Source organism: Siniperca chuatsi, linkage group LG24 (assembly GCF_020085105.1).
Source record: "Siniperca chuatsi isolate FFG_IHB_CAS linkage group LG24, ASM2008510v1, whole genome shotgun sequence".
NCBI lineage: Eukaryota > Metazoa > Chordata > Actinopteri > Centrarchiformes > Sinipercidae > Siniperca > Siniperca chuatsi.
The window spans coordinates 9,163,233-9,184,540 of NC_058065.1; the positions used below are offsets into that span (position 1 = coordinate 9,163,233).

The 21,308-nt window shown below is 39.2% G+C and overlaps 1 protein-coding gene across 2 annotated transcripts; it reads right to left on the bottom strand.

Annotated features, from left to right (window-relative positions):
* Nucleotides 1–1,491: 1,491 nt before the first annotated feature.
* Nucleotides 1,492–17,346, bottom strand: LOC122871805 (protein-tyrosine kinase 2-beta-like). Of its 2 annotated transcripts, XM_044187204.1 has the most exons (31): nucleotides 16,578–17,346; nucleotides 16,123–16,466; nucleotides 15,149–15,327; nucleotides 14,747–14,834; nucleotides 14,441–14,520; nucleotides 14,218–14,280; nucleotides 14,040–14,094; nucleotides 13,762–13,902; nucleotides 13,575–13,646; nucleotides 13,189–13,290; nucleotides 12,639–12,756; nucleotides 12,086–12,125; nucleotides 11,932–11,958; nucleotides 11,697–11,728; nucleotides 11,405–11,452; nucleotides 10,528–10,622; nucleotides 10,240–10,321; nucleotides 8,485–8,585; nucleotides 8,120–8,235; nucleotides 7,613–7,713; nucleotides 7,310–7,399; nucleotides 6,714–6,918; nucleotides 6,054–6,138; nucleotides 5,508–5,549; nucleotides 4,927–5,052; nucleotides 4,572–4,604; nucleotides 3,727–3,751; nucleotides 3,228–3,268; nucleotides 2,884–3,018; nucleotides 2,479–2,559; nucleotides 1,492–2,064 (listed from the first exon to the last, which is right to left on the bottom strand). In XM_044187204.1, the coding sequence occupies exons 2-31, from the start codon at nucleotides 16,324–16,326 to the stop codon at nucleotides 1,822–1,824; spliced, it is 2,850 nt and encodes a 949-aa protein (XP_044043139.1). In that variant the 5' UTR covers nucleotides 16,327–16,466; nucleotides 16,578–17,346; the 3' UTR covers nucleotides 1,492–1,821. The 2 variants fall into 2 exon arrangements, with proteins under 2 accessions (XP_044043139.1, XP_044043140.1); XM_044187205.1 differs by lacking the exon at nucleotides 11,932–11,958 and having other exon boundaries at nucleotides 16,578–17,344.
* Between the last annotated feature and the right edge of the window lie 3,962 nt (nucleotides 17,347–21,308).

Below are 21,308 nucleotides of genomic sequence, written 5' to 3' on the forward strand. Positions count from 1 at the left end.
TTTAAGGGACTCTAAGTTTAATCTGTAAACCTGCACTGGTTTGGCCAGATATGTAAATGTAATGCTCAGAAAGTATGTATGTAACAACAGATGCACAATCCACATTGTGTTCACAGTGACATTGCAACACTTGCTTCCTATTATTAGAATATACTTTATGGCCCTGTAACCCTGCAGTGAAATCTAACTCAGTGACACTTTGTCTGTTTGCTGCTTCACAGATCCTGTTCAAACCTGGACAGGCCGTAATTTAATTTAAACTAATGCTACGCGCTCACCAGAGGCAAGAGAGAACTTAAAGATCCAGTTTGATGGCTCTATAAATGTCAGTGACACTCTATATGAAACTGGATCAACACACTGCAGGCTTGAAAGGCGTCTGTAAAAGCTCTGTTGTTTCCTCACAGACAGAGGAGACACTGGAGAGGAGGAGACACTTGATTCCAATGTGAAAAGATACCACAGCTGAAAAAAGTGAGAAACTTGTTAAAACCCTCCTGCAGCCCAATCCAGCTCTCAAACTCTGACTGCAACACACTCAGTATATCGATAGCAGGGCTGGACTGGCCATCTAGCAGACCAGGCACTTTCCCGGTGGGTCGACGTGCCTTTTGGCCGACACATCTGTCTTTTAATTTCTTTTGTCTGACAGGCCCACTGTGGTTGGGTATTATATCTGTCAGCCTCTCTCTCCCAGCCAGTTACTTTTGATCCAGTTGATTCTAACGCCCTTTTCCCATCTCTGTTATGGGCTGACATGACATGGATCACTAGGAGAGGAGCAAGATGGACAAATAAAAAGAGAAAACATCCTCTATAACAACACCTTCCTGGTTGAGATTGAATAAATACAATATTCTACATTTATATATTTATGAATATGTCGGTTGAGGATTGAATGTCTGAATTAGCTATGCCCACAAATACAGAAATTTGACAGAAACTGAAGTTAAACTTTGAACAAGTGAAGATTGCATTATTTCCAATTATAAATGCAGATCTAGAAGATTGGTTCATATGAACTTTGTTGTCTTCTGTGTGTGTGTATATATATATATATATATATATATATATATATATATATATATATACTACATTTGATTTGAAAAAACATACATTCAGTTAATTAAGATAAATTAACAATGCTAGTTATCTTTGAAGACAGGAAGCTATCTGGACCTGATTATGGTAGAACCCGTTATGCGGTGGTGATTCTCAGCCACAAAACAAAAAATGATGAAGTACATTCCTTTTCCAACTGCAACCAATAATGAGTTGTTGTTGCCAACATCCCTGCTGGCACATCATTCCTGAAACCCACATGTTTTTGTAACTTACTGCAAGACAGTGCAAGTCTGTTTTTGCCATTATGTCTGAGCCATTGGAGGTGAAAGAACAGGAATTTATCTAAACTGCAATCAAATTTACTGCAAACTTATGCATAAATGTTGACAAGTTGTCTAATGACACAAAAGGAGAAACAACAACACATAAAGGGCAGAACATCATCTTTAATAGTAAAAATAATAAAAAATGATAAAAACTGAAAAAAAAACAGTTTCAACTTTATTGCTTTTATACATTGTGGTATTTTCAGCTTCAAGAAATGCTCAGTTTAAGTTAATATGTTTCATTTCTTTAGGAGAAAATACAAATATATTATGACATCTTTCATTAGCATGGGTGCAGGAAGTCTCACGGGAACATAGCTGTTGTCAAAACCAGAACAACTTCCACAACTTATCCCCTCACAATTCAACCTAAATTTCATGTCCTTCTGTGTTCTCCATTTGATCACCAGGGATCTTGCGTGCGCTCTCCTCATTCCCCAGAATCCTCATCATCTTGTGAGTCAGGTCTAGGCTTAGCCAAGTTGGCCCTGATGCGAGCCTGGTCCACAGCATCCAGCAGGTTTTTGGAGTCCAGAGCCAGAGTGTGAGCGGCCGCCAACATCTGCCGCTGACATTCCTCCTTCAGCGATGTTATGTAGTTCTGCTGGGCCAGTCGCATCTTATTGATCAGCTCCCCTAAATCCTTGTTCAGCAGTTTCTTAGTGCCCTCGATCTGAGACGGAGAGGAGAGAAGATCCCATGACAAAGTTTGGTCAAATTTCAGTTTCTCTGTGTTAAGAGTTGGAAAGCACTGTAAAGCACTTTGTAACCTTGTTAAGAAAAGTACTATATAAATAAAGTTTGTTATGATGTTTATTATATACCTAATTAATACATTTGTTTTTTGTTCTCTAATTATATACTGTATAATGCAAGTGCAACATTCATTTAACTGTCCTAGGATACTGTGTTTGAAAAACAGTTAGATGGTAAAATGTAGGAGCTTTTCTTTCTGTGTCCTGATTTAATGCACAGCAGGTGCCATCTCCAATGAAATCAGGCTACATCAAATCTATTGACTGCATACAAGTACACTGTCACAAAACAACGAGACAGAAAATGGTTGATGCAAAGAGAGATGGCCTACCTCCGTTGTGACAGAGCTGTGCAGAGAGGGCAGGATCTCATCAACACTTTGAATCAGGCTACGGAGAGTGATACCCACCCCCTGAAGGTGGACATGGGAGACAGGTGGAGGGAAGAGGGAGGACAGGAGGTGGATGAGGGAGTGAGTTGAGGATGGAACAGAAAAAAGGGACAAAAATAAAAGAATTAAAACAAAAGAGATCTGTTTACTAAACAGATTCATGCTCCCCAGAGGATGAACCCTCTCCATATTTTTGGACAGTCCATGACCTTTCCTCTAAACAAACTTCTTCAGTTTGTTGTTTGTTCCACCCCCATATTCGTAATTATAATATAAATATAAATGAGATGTGAAAAGATGTTTGCAAAAACAAAACGTCACGACAGCACACGGTGATGGACCTACTTTGACAGCATTGGGATACTCGGAGGCGGGCAGTGTGTTGACATCATTCTTCAGCTGGACCACCTGTTTCACCATCGCCATGACGCCGGTGTAAACCTGATCACCTGACCGGTCCAGCTCAGCTGTAGGCCGAGGCTACAACAACACAACACAAAACATACTTTTTAATGACCAAATTTAATATAGCGTATAGCGCCACTTCAATATTAAAAATGGCAGCTGTACGAAACTATTCTAGTCATATTTACAGCTTTGATGGTTCTTTTCTTACAAAAAGTAACAAAGTATACAACAAGTATATTTTCTACCAAATGTATGGTACAGAGGTGGTTTGTTTTTTTTACCTGTGTGACTGTGGGAGGCATTGGGGGCTTCTCTGGAGGACCTGACGGAGACAGATAAAAGCTGCATATCTGCACATTTTGTTGACCCACACATTTTCTGCACATTAATATGACATTCTGTAGACTTCTACAATAAGATTTTACATATTCTGTATACAGCATATGGTGAAAATAATGTATCTTTTAATATATTTTCATATTATAAATATGATATACTTTTTGTTTGTTTTTTGTCTTGGAACATTTGACATCTTTTACTCTTTTGTACGTGCAACCTACTGTACATGCTGCATTTAATATTTGGAAACCATTTATGTGTTTCCATTTATACAATCTAGTGGTTCATTTTTATGCATAGCCATCTGTATTGTACTGCTGCAACACTTCAGTATCAGCTATCAAAGGGTCCTTCACAGCTTAAGAGTGCAAGAGGTTAGCAACAGTAAAGCTTGTTTAAGAAAGCTGCCATCTGAAATGAGGCCTCTTAATCTGGACTCACCATTTCCTGGCCTTTTTTCAGGAGGCTGCAAACAACAAAGAAAAGAGGATGTGAATTTATCACTTGTATGTTTGAGGTTGAAACTTCTGGTCAGGTCAGAGGTCAAGTTTTTATATGTGCCTTTTCATTAATTGGAGATGCTGAAAAGGTTTAGTTATCATTGGTGCTACTGTTTTTTTTTCTCTACTGCTAATACTTTAATGCTGCTGAAATGAAACCTTACAAGAGGCAGAAAACCAATGTGAACAAGTGGCTGATGGACCAAACTACATCTAAAAAGCTTGTGTATGACCTACAGCACATTAATACGTATGTCTCTGCCCCCTAGTGGCCAAAAAGTGCTTAATATACCTCTCAAATTCAAGTACCCCTCACTGCAGTGTGCAATTGCTCGATGTGGGTAGAATCAGACTTTTGAGGCAAAACACACAGTCTTCATTAGGACGTTCTACAACTCTCCCTGAAGTTTCTGAGTAATATTATACAAGTAAAACCATTTTACCAACAATACTGTGAGTGGTAAACATATATATATATATATATATATATATGTAAATTAGACAAGACTTTTTTTTTTCAAATATGCATAATGACAGTCTCACTTGCTTCCATGGTTTCACTTAATATAATATTTCTGTAAAGTAGGTAGTCGATTAAGAGAGGTCTTCAAAGATGTAACTTCCTTTGCATCTAACATGTGCTTTTGTTTACATTTGTTATGTTCCACGTGGACCAAAAAACAATACAAAAACAAAAATGGGAAGGAAGGGTTGGGGCATTGCACACTGCAGTGAGGGGCTTCTCCTCAAATTTGCACAAGAGGAAATAAAAACAAGATAATGTACCTCGGTGTGTGAGCCCATGTGCACGACAGGATCCTACAGAAAAACAGAAGCAGACTTCAGGAAATGCAGCAATGATCAATGGCTGTGTTTGCATAACGTAACTGAGGTCAGTGTGGAGTCCCATTATTGTCACACTATTGAAGGATGTTTGTAAACACTGAGATTTCATCACATTTAAAGACATCATATGCTCACCAAAGACACATCACCCTCCCTTTCATTGTTTCGTCACAATCTAAAGGCCACAAACTACGTCCTGCTGAGCAGTGCGAGGCATGCTCTACGATGATACCTGACAGGAATATGTGTGTGTGTGTGTGTGTGTGTGTGTGTGTGTGTGTGTGTGATCTCTCACCAGTTGTTTCTCCTCCTGCTCCAGCCACTGTTTATCCATCAGCATCTCTCTTCTTTGTCTTTGTAAAGTGTTCTCCACTTGTGCTCTCTCTTTCTCCCACAACAGCCTGCTATCCCTGTTTGTTCCCTACACACACACACACACACACACACACACACACACACACACACACACAGTTGTAACTTAGTATATTATGTATATTGGTATATTAAAATTGATTGATTGAATTTATTCCCCTCAGGTTATTTCCATGTTGTTGCTTTGTCATCCAGTTTTTACACTCTGGACTCTAAAGAGTTGAACAGCAGCAGAACGTGACTCAACAACAAACTTCCTTCTCATATTTGATGTAATTTGGGAGGTTTAGTCATTGTATGTTTTGTCTGCTGGCATTTTCACAATATAATTGTCAGTATTATATTTGGTTTTACAACATTTGCAGATTTTATTCAGTATGTTTTCTCTCTATAAGGGAACAGGAAGCCAACACAGCAGGGGATTGAAATAGCTTAGTTAAACCTAAACGTTATGCTGTGTGTGTGTGTGTGTGTGTGTGTGTATGTGTGTGTGTATGTGGACACCTGTATGGCCCGAGGAAGGGTGTTGCCTTGTATTCTGGATGGCTGATGAGAAAGGGAAAGAGAGAACATGTCATTTATTAAAGGGCTGTCAGGTGAAAAAACACAGCCACTAGTGGTCATAATGGAGGTCATCAGCTCTTTATTTGTTATTCTTTAATTGGATCCCCCTTAACTTCCCCAAAAGTGGTTGATAGTGTTCCCTGGGTCCACATTAGAAAAAATAACATATATTTTAAAATTGTAATTTGTAAATGAAACAAGAAAAAGGCAGCACAAAGTAAACAAATGCAAATGAGCAAACAAACAAAATGTTGACCATTTCAGAATTGAATGCATATTGTGTTTACTGTATCCTGATCATTTTATAATGACACTGTCTTGTAAATCTAGTGGACAGACACACAAGCTGAGCTGGTGTTAGAAATGAAATTAACTACTGAGGCACTAACTTCTTGTAAAAAAAACAAAAACATGTTGACTTTTTTCCCCATTCACTTCAATAGAGTTTTCTTGAAACCAGCATCTATAGTGGCCATCTAGCAGTACCTTGGGTGGAGGGTCTGTGTGGGTAGAGGGTGCGCTTTCTCGCCTCACATCCACCTTCTGCTCCAACTCCATCCTGTGGATCTCTCTATCAAACACACAAACGCAGACATCGGTTGGTGTGTGTAATGGTGTCCTAGTCTCAAATGTACAAGAGAAAATAACACAGTTCATAAAATGATATCTTGATTTCATGTGTGTTCTTAAAGGCAAACTACTGTATGAATTGACATGACGTCTGACCGATAAAAAGACATTTAATTGAATTTATGGTATTTCATTAGAGCAACACATGATTGGTTTATTTTATTATTATTCCAACCCAGGCTGGTTTGGGGTGTATTGGGCTTATTTGTTTCAGTGTTGCAAAGCTGACAGAGCAGATTTTAATCTCTGATTAAGGATTGCTCAGAAACTAGATCTTTTGTAACATTGGAAAGACATTATGAGAATGACGTTATTACAGACAGTTAATGTTTAAACTTTAAAATCCTGTTTTTCACTCTTGAAACGATAGTTTCACTATCAAAACATTTTCAAGACTTTCAGAACTGTGATAGTCTGAAAACATCTTGAATGAGGAAAACTGCAAGTAAGTTAAGTGTTAGGTGCAGCAGTAATAGAGGAGAAGAAATGTGTGTGTGCCGGTCTGTGAGTGTGTACCTCAGGGAGCAGACGAGGTGGCTGAAGCTGGGCCGGGCGTGCGGCTCGTAGGCCCAGCAGCGGGTGATCAGGGAGTAGACAGTGGGCGGACAGAGTTGTGGTTTGGGGAGTCGGACTCCCGACTCCAGCTGGTTGATCACCTGCCCATTCTCCAGCCAGAAGAAAGGCTGCTGGGCTTTTGAGAAGATCTCCCACACACACACACCTGGTTGAACACACACACATGACCCTGGCTTTTATCATGATGAAAAGAATCTCTAATGTTTTGTCTGAAGTGTGCCTCCAGAATAATTTACCCTTTGCTAAGTCCCGCTCCCACTCTCCTACTACTATTACTGCTACTCTTACTACGCCTACTGCAATTTAATTCATCGTTTTATACTTGCTTTTTTTAAATGTATTAATTTATTACACACTGAAAAAAAAATATAATCTCTAATATATAGTCTATAGTTATCATTTATCGCAATTTTTTCTGGGACAGTATTATCGTCCAAAATAGTTATTGTGACAGGCCTAGTTTACATCTATGTTCAGACACATGAAAAAAAACACACTAAGATGTACATGTGCATGCAGAAGAGTGTATTTCTTACCAAACATCCAGACATCACTCGCCGTGGTGAAGCGTCTGAAGTTGATGGACTCAGGTGCCATCCATTTTATTGGTAATCGACTAACTGAGGCTGCACACACAAGAGAAATATTTGAAGAGAAATGGACAAATATACAGATTGGATCTTGTATCCTCACTTTTACAAAGATTAAAATAATGTGAGTGCATGCTGGAGGTAAATAATACCCAAAATGAACTTTAACTCCTTTAAAAAGGCAAGAAATGAGGGGCTTTAATACACTTGTAAGTGTATGTATGTGCGTGCGTGTGTGTGTGTGTGTACCTTTATAATACTCTTGTTCATCAATGTAGCGTGACAGGCCAAAGTCACCGAGCTTGACGCATTCAGGAGATGCCACCAAGACATTTCTCACCGCTATATCTCTACAGCACAAAAACAGAACAGAAACCGGACAGGAACCCAAAGATTAGATAAAGAGTAAAGGAACAGTTCACACACACACACATACACACAGATGTTAGAACAAATATTAATTGTTTCAGTAAATAGTTGCAGGAGCTCGATACTGTCTGGTTTCTGCAGAATAATGAGACCATCCAAGCCCTGTAGTGTAGGTGCACTGTGACAGAAACTGTCTTCTAACCATTTTAAACGTATTTTTATGAATGAATGAAACCACAGTAAAACAACAAATTACTATTAATCGGAAGATCGGCAGTTCAATCCCTAGCAGGAACTATTTTCTTTCTACAGATAGTTCCTACATGAAAATAAACTTTATAGGTTTTATCCAAGCAGAAATGTCACAAACACATGAATGTCTGTTACCTGTGTACCATATTGAGTCCCTCCAGGTAAGCCAAGGCTTTGCAGATTTGTAGACAGTACAGGATTAACGTTGCAGTGGTCAGGATGTTCTTCTCCTCCACAAGATAGTTGCCCAGCTGTCATGGAAACAAAAACATCTACTATTTCTAACTCCTTCCTAGTTTCAACTAAATTTAATCAGAGCAAAATCTTGAAATTAACCTTCAACTTGTGTCTGTTGAATTTAAGATGAGACAGATTTTCCAAATGGATATGATTGGTCATCAGCACATTTTGCTCTACAGTTTAAGATTTTTATTATTACCATACATGTTCTACAAATAGGCAAATCAGCCATTCAAACATACAAACACAAAAACACACACCTCTCCATGCTCATAGAGCTCCATGACAATCCAGACAGGATCAGCCTCAATGACTCCGATTAGACGCACAATGTGGGGATGATCCAAATGTTTCATCAAGCCTGCAACAGACAGAGCAACGACCCTGGGATCAATAAAATATCACATTATATAATTTATAATGTGTTAATATCAGAGAAAGAAAATGACAGAAGAAGCCTTTATTGACAGAAGACAGCAAAGACAAAAAGAAAAAACAGAAACAGAAACAGAAAAAATATAGCAGAACTTGTTTTGATTTGATTTGGTGTGACAGTCTGACAGTGGCCTACCACTGCCATTAGGAGTATGTGCCGGTGGAACATGAGTGGAATACCATCAGCCACTTTTCGATCGCAGCGCTACTGAGAAAATTACCACCCAATTCTCTCCTCAGCTCAACAGAGCTTGTTAGCATCTTTGAGTACATGGTTTTGGTTTCAGTTCACTCTGACTGCGCTCATCAACTTATGGTAAGTGTCCATAGGGGTGTTCACGCCACTTCCCAGCATTGGACGCTTGATAGGCGTGCCACTAGATAGATGATCGAAGAAGTGCTCTCCTTCCCTGAAACACAACAGGAAACACGTCCTGGCTGCACCTGATTGGACGAACGCTTTCACTCGTGGGCCGTCTGCTCCCAGGTTTCAAACCGGACCAACATGGTGGCTCATTTGAAAAGTTTCTCTTATATTACGAAAATAGTTCACCAAAATGTGTGCCTGAAAACATTTCTGTCTTCATTTTAGACAATGGTTAGTTTAAACGTTTTTCTGGAGTTTTCCAGAGGCGGCGAGTCACGCTGGACGCCCCTGAATTGCATAAAGTAGCCTAGATTCAACTTTATGCAAATGAGGAGCGGCCAACATGACGCTACGCTACCAGAATGCATGGCAGGGCTTTCTACATAGACAATGAATGGAAAGGGTGGAAATGACGGATCCTGTGGACATGTACCATGAGTCTACAGCTGCAGCAGGCAGCCATCTGTGACTGCTCTATATGGAATTGGTAATTGTTTGCCAGCACGTTAATATGTCAGTGTTGTGTTTACAACATGTTCCACCAGAAATTAATTAATGCAGCTTTAAAGCAAGACTATAAAGCTTTTGAAAGAAGAAACAACAAATTCTTCGTCTTAATCATGTAACAATATCTTATAATTGTCACTCTGCAGTGGCAGCTGTTCAGCAAAAGTTTCATAGTCACACATTTATCCAACCAACCATGACCTTTCCTTCCAATCAGTATGATTATCGTTAGGTCCCACTCTTTGAAATTGTTGGGTGTAATGAACATTGCAGCCTCAAGGCTTTTCTATCAGGGCTCAACTGCTAGTCTTGATTTTTATAGACTTTTCAAAGTGACTTGATAAAGAGCATCATATGGATTGCCAACTATGTCCACAACATTACCAGCAAATTCAGCTAGAATTACTTCTTATCATTGTACACCTACATGTTGTCAATCTCAATCTGAGGCTACCTAGATTAAAAAGCCTCAAGTCTGAGTTTTTTCACAAAGCCACAACCAGACAACAGGAAATCGACTACAGCAATCTTCTCACTGATGAAACATGAGAAACTCTGAAATGTTCCAAACTCAGATACGCCACTCTTCTGTCATTACATTTTATGTTTTTTTTATCTGTCAGGCAGTTGTGTCATAAATCTCCACACAAGCCCTGAAACCTGAATGTGTACGAGATGTGCATGTGCAAATGTTTTGCATACTCACCAGCTTCACTGAGAAACTTCTCCTTTACATCAGCTGAACAGTCCTTACACGTTTTAATGGCCACACAGATCCTCTCTCCTGTCTACAAACACACACATGCATACGTTACTTTCACAGTGAAAGTGTAATCAGTGCATTTTCAGAGAAGTTTCAGCATTAAGTTTGCTATCCACCAAACCTTTGGCTTGAAGCACCAGTATGTTTACATCACATTACAGCTAACGTGGCTAATAGATTTTGTTTTGATCCATAGAGTGATGTTTGGGAGTGAACTGTGATGATACTCACTGGGCTTTTATAAACTCCATCGTGAACCTCTCCGAAGAATCCCTCACCCAGGATCCGACCCACAACAATGTCATCTCTGGAGATTCTGTGCTTCACTGATCACACAAACATTAAGAAAGAGAAGGAACGTTTAAGAAATCTGCTCCGCTAGAGATCTGGATACAAATATTTGTACAATACATGAACATTTTTGATGAAGCGACGCAATCCTTGGAAAACTGAATTAAATTTGTAAATTCAAAAAACATTACTTTAACACCACCTCTACTCATTTTGACATTACTGTGCTGCATTCAGGTACTATTAGGCTATACATAGATGATGTGGACAAAATACAGTAAACAAAGACCTTGAAGTACTTAAATCACTAAATGTAGTTGGTCAAGTGAGTACAATGACATGCCTCCCACTCCTCTTAGTTCCACCCCCTGCACAGTAGGGAACTAGTAGCTTACCTGATGTGTTTAATCCAAGTTTGTATCTCTGCACTTTGAGAGGGCGTGGTAACTGTCAGTCATTTTTTTATTTGGCCAATCAGAGGCTTACAATCCGCAAAAACTAATCAAAAACTAATTTTACCAATACGCCGCCTGAACCAGTTGTCAATCATTTTTTAATTCAGCGAATCACTTCACAGTATTATAAGGGGGGCACACAAACAACTCACAACTCAGTTGTACAGACAACTTTTCAACTGAAACCTGCTGCGCAGCATTGGCAGAACTAACAGTAGGTTTATGGTAAAAAAAAAAGAAGGTTAAAAATGTCAAATTAACTTAAACTGTGACATTTCTTAACCGATTGTCTGGTTTTGGGGCATAGATAGCAATGTATTTCTAGGGGTTATCAGGGTAATTTTCACTGAAGAACTACTCACCACCAGAGTCTGCTGTGTCCTCTGGAATCTCAACATAAATATCCGAACCTGAAGTTAAGGAAACATGTTGAAATTACAGGCTTTTGATTTGCATTTGTTTGTCTGTCTACAGCCACAACCAAACAGAAGAAGCCTCTGAAAAATCACAAGTCATTGTTGATTAGGCCACGTAAATTATTGCTTAGCAGGATGTAAATTAGCCTACGTAAACAGAGTAGGTTCAAAGCTAAAAATGAAACGTCCTGGAGGCTGAAAGGGAACCAAAAATTTGCAAATCAGTCATTAGACTTACTCAAACCTCTATCAGGACCACTAGGACCACCACTGGAAGAGAGAGACAGACATTTTTGTCAATAACATTTCAACTACAAATGAGCCTGTTTGAACTGCAGTGTTTTTGGGTACATCTGCTTTTGGTCCAGCAGAGAGACATAAATAAGAAAATATATAAAGGAGGCGGAAGATGTGAAAATAAAAATACTCAAAAAGCAAAGGCCCTCTGCTGCATGTTATCCCCTCTCTCTCACCTCCTTTCATGTCTATCTTCAACTGCACTATCAAAAAATAAAACAAGGTTAAAAAAAAAAAGTTACACTCACATAATGCATGTTACTAACAGTTTACCACCACAAAAGTCTGATTTAAGAAACATTACTTTCCATTATGATTCATCACACTCACTGTTTAGGGATGTCAGGCAGTTTCAGTCTTGTGTCTCTCCCTGAAAGAATCAGACATTTGGTTTAGTTATAGTTGTTGATCCAACATGATTTATTTCAGAGGTTAGAAATTTAAAGTAACATTTCAGGGTACTTTGCTATCTTTGGACATCATTCCTATCAGTTATGATAACATTTCATTCACCAACCTCATTGCTGCGATATGTGGATGCAGGCTCATCGCTACACAGTTTTATATTAAGGATCCAATAGGGTTACAACATGACAACAAAAGAAATTCCCCAGTTTAATCCTATGATTTAAACCACTTAATTGAAGTGAAAAGACAGTGAATGCAGCTGGAGTCCTGTGAATTTGGTGAGTAATGTCATCATAATTCATGGAAAATGAGAGCCAAAAGTACAAAAGTAAATCCCAGGTTGTAAAATAATAGACAGGTCTGCGTAGCCAGCTGGATAGTTGAATAACTTTAGATTGAGATTGTTACATTGTTTCATTACATTTTGACCCACAAGAGGATAATTTCTATTACAGGTTGATACATTCAAGTGTACCTTTGCTAGGCCTGATAATGAGCGAGCTCTCAGAGCTGCCTTCCAGCCGGCAGTAGCCGTCAATCAGGTCGGCCATGTTTTCTGCTACAGCCAGGGAGGAGGTGTTCACTGACAGCGGCTGAAGGGTTGAAAATACAAGATATTCAGTCTGTGTTAAACTGCTTCAACTTGAAACTTGAAAGGCTTTGCACCTTAACCTCAACTGACTCTTGTGCAATTCAGAGGCCAGAGCACATTTACTATGTGTGAAAAGCAAAGTGCTCTGAAATGGGGTAGCTGCTAGCCCGGCCCTGTCCAAAGGTAAGAAAACTCCTCCACAAGGAAATCACTGAACACATCCAAGAAATAGTTCCAGCAAGTACCTCCCCTTAAAACCACAACTTGTCATTTATACACTTTGGTTTTTGTGCGTAAGAAACAAATGCTAAGCTAATCGGCTGCTACACTGTCATGAAAGTGGTATCAATCTTCTCATCTAACTCTCAGCGAGAAAGCAAATAAGCATATTTCCCAAAATGTTGAACTGTTCCTTTAGGAAGATAAGAGTTACCTGTTTGGCTCCTTCTATGTGCACAGTGAGCAGAGCCCGACCGTCACTCTCAGCTGAGCAGGAGATACTGCGCACCTGAGAGAACGAGGCCAAACAGATGGGCTGCAAAAGAGACAAAGATATAAATATAAATAAAGGCTCAATGTTGGACATTCTTTATTCATACCAAAAATTTACATCTTTGTTTTCCTCATGTTCCAAGTGTTGCATACAGTGCATTTATGTTTGTAGAATCTTTACTCCATGTGATTATTTTCATATTATACATGGTTTAGCTCATCCTTCATTTATGATGTAATCTGTATGTTTTCATACGTATGCGCAAAATATCAAATCAAATCGTGAAGCATTTAACAAAAGCTGAAAGAAAGAGAGTGTGAGCTCACTGTGGAGTTTTCAGTTTGCTGACTGATGCCTTCAGGGCCAATGACCAGGTCTATTGTTAGATTCCAACCATGCTATGGACACAGGATATACGCACACAAACACTAAACGCTTAGAAAACAACAACATTTAGCTTCAAATGTGACAAGAAATAACTTAATTTTCACTTCACAACTCTCAAACGCTCACCACTAGCTGGCAGGCGAAGCTCTCCTGTGTGTAGCTGTAGCATTGACTCAGAGTGGTGAAGAACCTGATCATGCACTGATCCTGCTTCAGAGTGGAGTAGCCCTGAAACGTCTGCTGGATCAGCCGACGTAACTGCTTAGGCTGATACATTGCACACAGACAAACAGCAGTCATTGAAAATTGGCAGTATGTAATTGCAGCATGATACTAGCTGCAGGTTTAGGCAGAAAAAACAGACACTCAAACAAGGCTGTATAGTAGTTGTTCCAGCTCTCTACCTTCATGCTGTTGATCAGCTCTTTGGGAAAGAACAAGTCCAGCCCCACATCCTTCCTAATAGATGAAAGTCAGACCAGCATCAGAAAACAAACACACCTTTTCAAAAGCATACACAGTCAGATATGCAAACTCCACAAAGAAACACAGCCGGCATTCAAACCAGGAACCTTGACTTACTCTAAAAGTTCAAAGTTGGACTTTTTCTCCAGTCCATTTGGATTCATGTCTTTGTAGAATCTCCTGCAAACACAGTAAAGGAACACAATGAAGTTTTATAAATTTATGAACCAACAGCCTTTAGTTTTTCATGAAGAATATTAAACATTGCTGTCCTGTTTTCTCAGATCTGGAGCAGCGACAGATTTAGAGACATTCCTCTTGCTTGAGGCCGTAGTTTTACCTTATTTCCAGACAACCGAGCTGTAGAGCCATCCCGTCACTGACTTTTGAGGCATACTGCTGCATGTAGTCACTTCGTACCTGTGGATAAGCACATGCACACACACACACACCTTCCATTGACTGCAGCCATTATAAACACTAACACTAACCTAAACATTACCCTAATTCTTATTCTTAATCCTATAAAAGCCCTCAGTGAAGAGAGAGACAGTAAAATGACCTCACTCCCAAGATCTAAAACTCAAAATAATTTGCAAGGGTAAGCACACAAAAACAAATGCACACACACACATATATTACTGACCTGCTGGTAAAAGTAGAGCATAGTGGTTCTGTCATCTTTGAATTTCTCCATGAAGTCTGATGGGGTGTATCTGATCCTCAGGTCGTATCTGGACAAACAAACGTCACAGTTAACTTTGCCAAGTCATGGACTTTTTCTTTAGAGGATGTGATGTCACAAGAACATGGGCAACTTGATCAACATTTTGTCCATGGCAAGAGCTGTGCACCAATTCCGCACTAAATACAATACTAATTCTAATACAGTTTTATGTTGTGTGCGTAAAAACGACAAAATGAAGTATTAAAAAGCATTGACTTGTGGCTTTATTGATGTCTGTTGCCTAAAAAACAATGTATTATGAAGATCAGTATACAGCGCATGTACATGTAGCATAACAAAGACAAAGACTGGAGTACTGACCTCCACTCAGCCTCCAGGTGCTGCTGTTCGTAGCGCTGGGTGAGTTCAGACACAGTCAGGTCTGGGTGCAGCCAGTGTATCACTGAGGACTTGAGGTGTTTGAGGAGGAGGCCATAGCAGAGGTTGTGTTTTATGTCTGGACCCACACAGCCACTGGACAGCACCACATTGATGATAGCCTGGGATAGAGGTAATTATACAGTAATGTCTCTGGGATGTTCAAAATGTGAATGTGATACTGTACAAGCAGCTGATGATGAAGTGTGCAACAACATCTGAACAAAAATCATATTGATAGTTAATATGTAACAACTCTCATCTACCTAATAATCTATTTCTCAACAATGTCTGTGCAAGTTTTATATTTTTTTCAACCTGCAGTTGTATCTTAGTATCTAAAATCTAAAGCGTGCTTCCTTTTTTTTATCTTAGCATATAGTGCAAGCAAGTGTAGCAGAGTATACAATGGAGTATAGTTGAGTATATGGGAGCACAGTAAAGTCTAGTAGAGTACACTGGAGTACAGTTGAGTAGAGCTCCATCCAGACAAGTACAGGGAAATACAGACAAATCCAGTTGAGTAAAGAATAGTAGAGCACAGACAAGTTCATTAAAGTAGAGTACCATACCCTGGAGTACAGAAAACACTATAAAAGGGTACAGGCGAGTACAGGAAAGTGCAGTACAGCAGAGCACAGCAGAGTATAGTGTAGTAGAATACAGTAAAATAGAGAACAGTGTAGTAGAGCATTGGGAAGCACATTTGTACAATAGAGTACAGTACAGTACAGTAAAGTACCTTAGAGTGCAATAGAGTATAAAACATTAAAGAACAGTAGTAGAGTACACTAAAGTACAGTGGAGTATAGCACAGTGCAGTAAAGTACATTAGAGTACAACAGAGTACAGTACAGTAGGAGAGCAAAGTAAAGTACAGCAGAGTAAAGTACATAGTGGAGTACAGGAGAGTATACCCTGATAGTCTGTCCCTCCTCACAGCGGACCAGTTTGAAGTTCTTGCCCAGGTTGGAGCTGTTGCTAAGAAAACACACTTTGATGATCTTCACCGGGAAGACGCTGTCCCTGGCGACAGTTGCCGTGGGAGACAAATCCAAGGAATCTGACTGGCTGGTGGGAGACATGCTCCTCCAGGACAGGGTGCTGGTGTCTCCCGACATCACACACACTCAAGACACACACGTGTATGCTACTGCATATAGACATACATTGCTGTCACGCCAACATGCACCATTTCACTCTCTTCCGTCTCTCTCAAACACAGTCACGAAAAACACGTACATGAAGAGATGCAGTGAAGCTGGAGACAGACAGGAGTTGAACAACCAATTATATGATCGTGCTGTTGGATTTAAGAACTTTCATATTTCAGTAAATGACTCAACTTCTGCTGCGATCCCTCTGTACTCACCAGTTTTGAACAAGCTCCGCGGCCCAGCACGAGAAATGTATTGTCAAACTTTAAAACTGAAGACAAGTCGATGCCAGCAACTGACTGCATTCGTGTTACAAAGTGCAGATTTGATCGACTTTGGCAGGTTAACAAAGCAGACTTGTCCGAAGCTGTGCCCCAAAGAGCCACATCAGTAAGCAAAAGAGGAAACAGTGCTTATGGGCAAATAAGGAAGTTTAACAGCAGCAGAAAAACTTAGCGTGTGATGAAACTGCCGTGTCACCACGTCTCACATGCGATGACACCAAACCATAACCCACCCCCACTGTGCAAAGTGAGCATGGCCTATATTACACTTATTTTCTTTCTTCCAAACGTTTTGATGAGCAAAAGCACAGCACAGGTGAAAATGGGGATTTTGGCCTGAAAAGATTACAACAAGCACAACTAGAGCTGGTAATTAACAGGTTTTTAACCACGCTAGCGTGGCTCTTGGGATGGCAATGTTGTTTTCTCCAGTGCCACCATGAGGATGAAATGTTTGCTTCTGAGTAAAATGTCTCCACAACTATTGGATAGACTGCCATGAAATTTGGCACAGATATCCATGTCCCTCCTCTGGATGAATTGTAATAACTTTATTGGGCATCCCTTAACTTTTCATCAAGTGCCGTCATCAGGTCGAAATTTCAGCTTATCCAGTACTTTGGTTTTATGACCAAATACCTGCAAAATTAATCACATTCCCATGAGCCTCACCTGTACTTTATGTTCAGTGCTAATTAGCAAATGTTAGCATGCCAGCACGCTAAACAAAGATGGTGAACATAGTAAACATTATACCTGCTAAACATCAGCATGTTAGCATTTTGAGCATGCTAGCATGCTGATGTTTGCATTTAGCTCAAAGCTCTGCTATGCGTAAGTACCTGTGGACTCTTTTTATTGAAATTCTCAGTTTTTGATCAAAATTTCTCTTATTCTTGTATATGATTACCTGAGCATTTTCTTTTTTGTTTGACTTCACTTTGTTTAAGTTATTGTGCAGCACTCGGGTTAGCATGTGACACTAAAGTAAGTGTGGGTGGTGGGTTAAAGCTAAATAGCTAGATGTCATACCTTATCACACGCTTATTGTTACTTTGCACATTATTCTATTCTTAAAATGAAAAACTGCTTTCTCTAAGATGGAATTTATTTTTAATTTATGCAAAGCTGCAGCACGGCAGTAACAAAACCTGTTCATGTAGCGAGGTGTACAATGCGGTGACCGTGGCACTACTAAAAATTCTTTGGTCCCCTGGTTTCAGATTCAACCTAAGTGGTTTTCTTCTGCCTTTGTTGACTCTGAAGCAGAGTTAAATGGCTCGCTTTGAGTGTGTGAGATGAATTTGGGTCACGTATGTAGAAAGAATATATGACAACAGTAACCACTGCCAGGAAAAGTGTGGCCTATGTCATTTTCAGAAAACAGAAGTTTGTTACTCCTCTGTAAAGTACACTATACTATCTATTACAAAATTCTAATCAGTTTGAAACTATTTACTGTCTAACTTGCTTTGTGATACTATAATGCTGCTAACTTAAATTGTAGGATGATGCAGATACATAGACAGGTGTTTGTCACTCACCCGTCTGCATGTCTAATCAGTGCAAATGTATTCTAACTGGGTATTTCGGGGCATGGATGCAGTTTAAGATAATGTGGCCAGCAAAATTTGCCTTCAGGCCAGTAGTTTTGAGGCCTGCTGGGCATCGCCTTCAAGCATTCAAACTGTATTTAAACATATCAACCTCAAAGTATGCAAAAAAGAAAAACATTTTTTGAATACATAATTCAGCTGGTGGAGAAGGGGACTGTGTGTGTCTGGCCGACTCTTGGCGAGGGTCTCCAGTCGTTATTAGGGCCTGAGCAGCAACTGCTGCGAAGCAGCTCCCGCAGTATGTTTCACCCAAATGTACTACATTTGGGTGGTAGATGTATCACCCCAAGACATACAAAAAAATCCTCTCGGAGCCATACCCTAAAACCAACAGAAAGTCAGCCATTTTGAATTTGCTGTGCACATTTTGGCCATTTTTCAGGCTCCATATTTTACGGAATCGGACAGCGAGATGTGGACTTTCCTGACATGGGCAAGCCATGCCTTCATTTTCGAACCTTGGGTGGAAATGATAAATCATAATTACATTTTGATGTGAGGCTTTTTACAGTTCTACAAGCTTCTAATAAGACAAGGACCTACGACGGCAAGAGAGAGGAGCAACACATGTTATTGAAAGACTTCACACATTAAAGTGCCATGGTGCTTCATGTGAATAGTTAGTGTGACATCCTGTTGTGCCTAGTATGTCACTTTTTCACACCCACGTCCAACCCAGTTTTCTTCTGAACACAGCACAAACCTAAATTGTATTTATGAAGCACTGAAGGCACAGATAATGATACTAACTTGACAGGTGAGTAGAAGTGTGATGCAGAGCTAGTTTCAAATCATAACGAATACTCATCATCACTCAACATCATGGTGCATGATGGATTAGAATCAATAAATTAGCAGCTGCATTAGTTACATTCCATGAAATCAGTTAAAAGCAGTGTTCTGCTGCAGTGTTGCATATTGTGTGCAGATCAATAGTCTGATGGTACCTTTTGACCCTGTTTTGGGGTTAGATTTAACAAATTTTGGGGGGAATTTTTCTTTTCTTCATCACTGTTTCTTGTCAGTGTGGTGTATTGAATTTGGTAAGGTGTTTTTTGGTATTATGTAATCAGCTGTCATATTGGCCATTTGCCTGATGAAGACCTAAAGACCTGGTAGGGTTTAAACATTGCCTTTTTGAGTCCAATAATTTGAGACCAATATAATTTTGGGAGAGACGTGTGGATACTCACTGTTTTATCTTTCACTGAATTTGTTATCCTTCACCTGGCCTCAGTGTAGGATGGGATGTACATACAGCTACCTTTGGAATGTAGTATAAATGTGTGTACTTGCAAACAGGAGTCCAGTCTGGGAGAGTTTTTAAAATTGGGTCAATATACTGTAGATTGAGCAAGCATGGGTGTTGAAAATGAAGGCATATGTGTTGTAAACTATACTGTATGTACACAACATTGAACAACTCAAAAAAAGCCAACATTTTGAGTAGAAAGTAGGTGACAAAAAAGAGGAAATAGTATTTTCAGTTTTGCATGTAGCAACAGTGCTATCAGTTAACAAACAGAAAAGTGGAAAGTTTGCTGTCAGCAAAATCTATAAACTAAACTGTCCGACAGAGGGTGATACAGCCGAGTTTGACACAGTTGATGATAGAAGGCTTTTTAGTCAATGCATAAATAATGTCATGCCCCTGCAGTCACAGGAAGAAATCGACTTAACGCGTAAGTTGTGTTTCATTGAATAAATCAGTGCATTAGCCCAATTTAGGCCCACTGTTGACTTTTTCTGAACAGTGATGAGCCACTCTTCAAGCCATAACTATTAATTAAGAATATTTTAACTGATTTGCCTGTTCCTACAATAAAACATACTTCAATCACAACGCAGCAGTTGTAAAAGTTAAGACTTAATGTAAACAATATTGAGAAATAATGTAGACAAAATATTTTGAGTGTTACATTACCTTGTGGATAACTTTAAATGTGTAGATTTTTGAATGGAGTTCGGCATAGCGCACGTATCTGTCCAACATATTGCTGGAAATAGAGAGGGACTTGCTGGATATATAAATAAATGTCATTTACAGCCATTTGGGAATTTAACAGTCTATTTCAATCTCTGACATTATCAGATGGGGCCCGTCGTCTATCTGCGCTGTATGGTTTAATTAGGCTTGTTAGTCATCTGTGGGACGGTCCTGCGATGTGCTTCTGTCAAACTCACCGAAGATAACGAGGGTTAAAACGGAAGTTAGACGCATTTGCCTTCAAAGTAAAAGTGCAAAATGACTGACAAAAAATAAAGTGCAAAAGTTCGGAAAAGATAAGTAATTCACTTAAATTTGCAGTGTAGCAGTTAAACTGTCTGGTTTAAGGTTTGCGTTTGGATATTTCTAGTCCTGCCCTGAGTAATAGACCACCATCCTCTGTGGGGTTAGGGTTAGGGTTAGGCCTTGTAGGTATTCACGTAGCCTATGGTAGCCCAATGCATGAAAAGGAAATAGACACATTTCCATTTACAGATTCCATTTTTATGATGATATATTGCCCTTAAATTTGATTTTGAAAAATAGATAGATGAAGATAGCACCATCATACTACGTTCATAGCTGCAAAATACATAACGGTAGATTTACATCACTTTAAACATTGTGACTGACATATACAATATGGCACCATGAATGATATATGATATATTTTACAATAATTTTGTAGACTGTATAATAATATGCACTTAGTTTCCTATGTTTAGCCTTTTTATGCATTTATTGTACTGTACATACATAACTACTAATGCTTTGGCAATATTGTATTCCAACAGTTTTTCCGGTTAAGCTTATTTAATTTTATATTTCTTGTAACATTATTGGCATGGTACACAGACTGTATCATTGCATGGGAAGATATTTGTGTTGCCAAAACATATAAAATGAAAATAGCGGACAAATAAAAAGAGAACGATGGTGATGATAAAAGATCATCAAGGTGGTTAAAAAGAAAAGGATTGTCAACACTGAATATTAACATTCCTCATTGTTCTTTTGTGAACAAACTTTCAAATATATGCTTTTAATTTGAAAACTGTC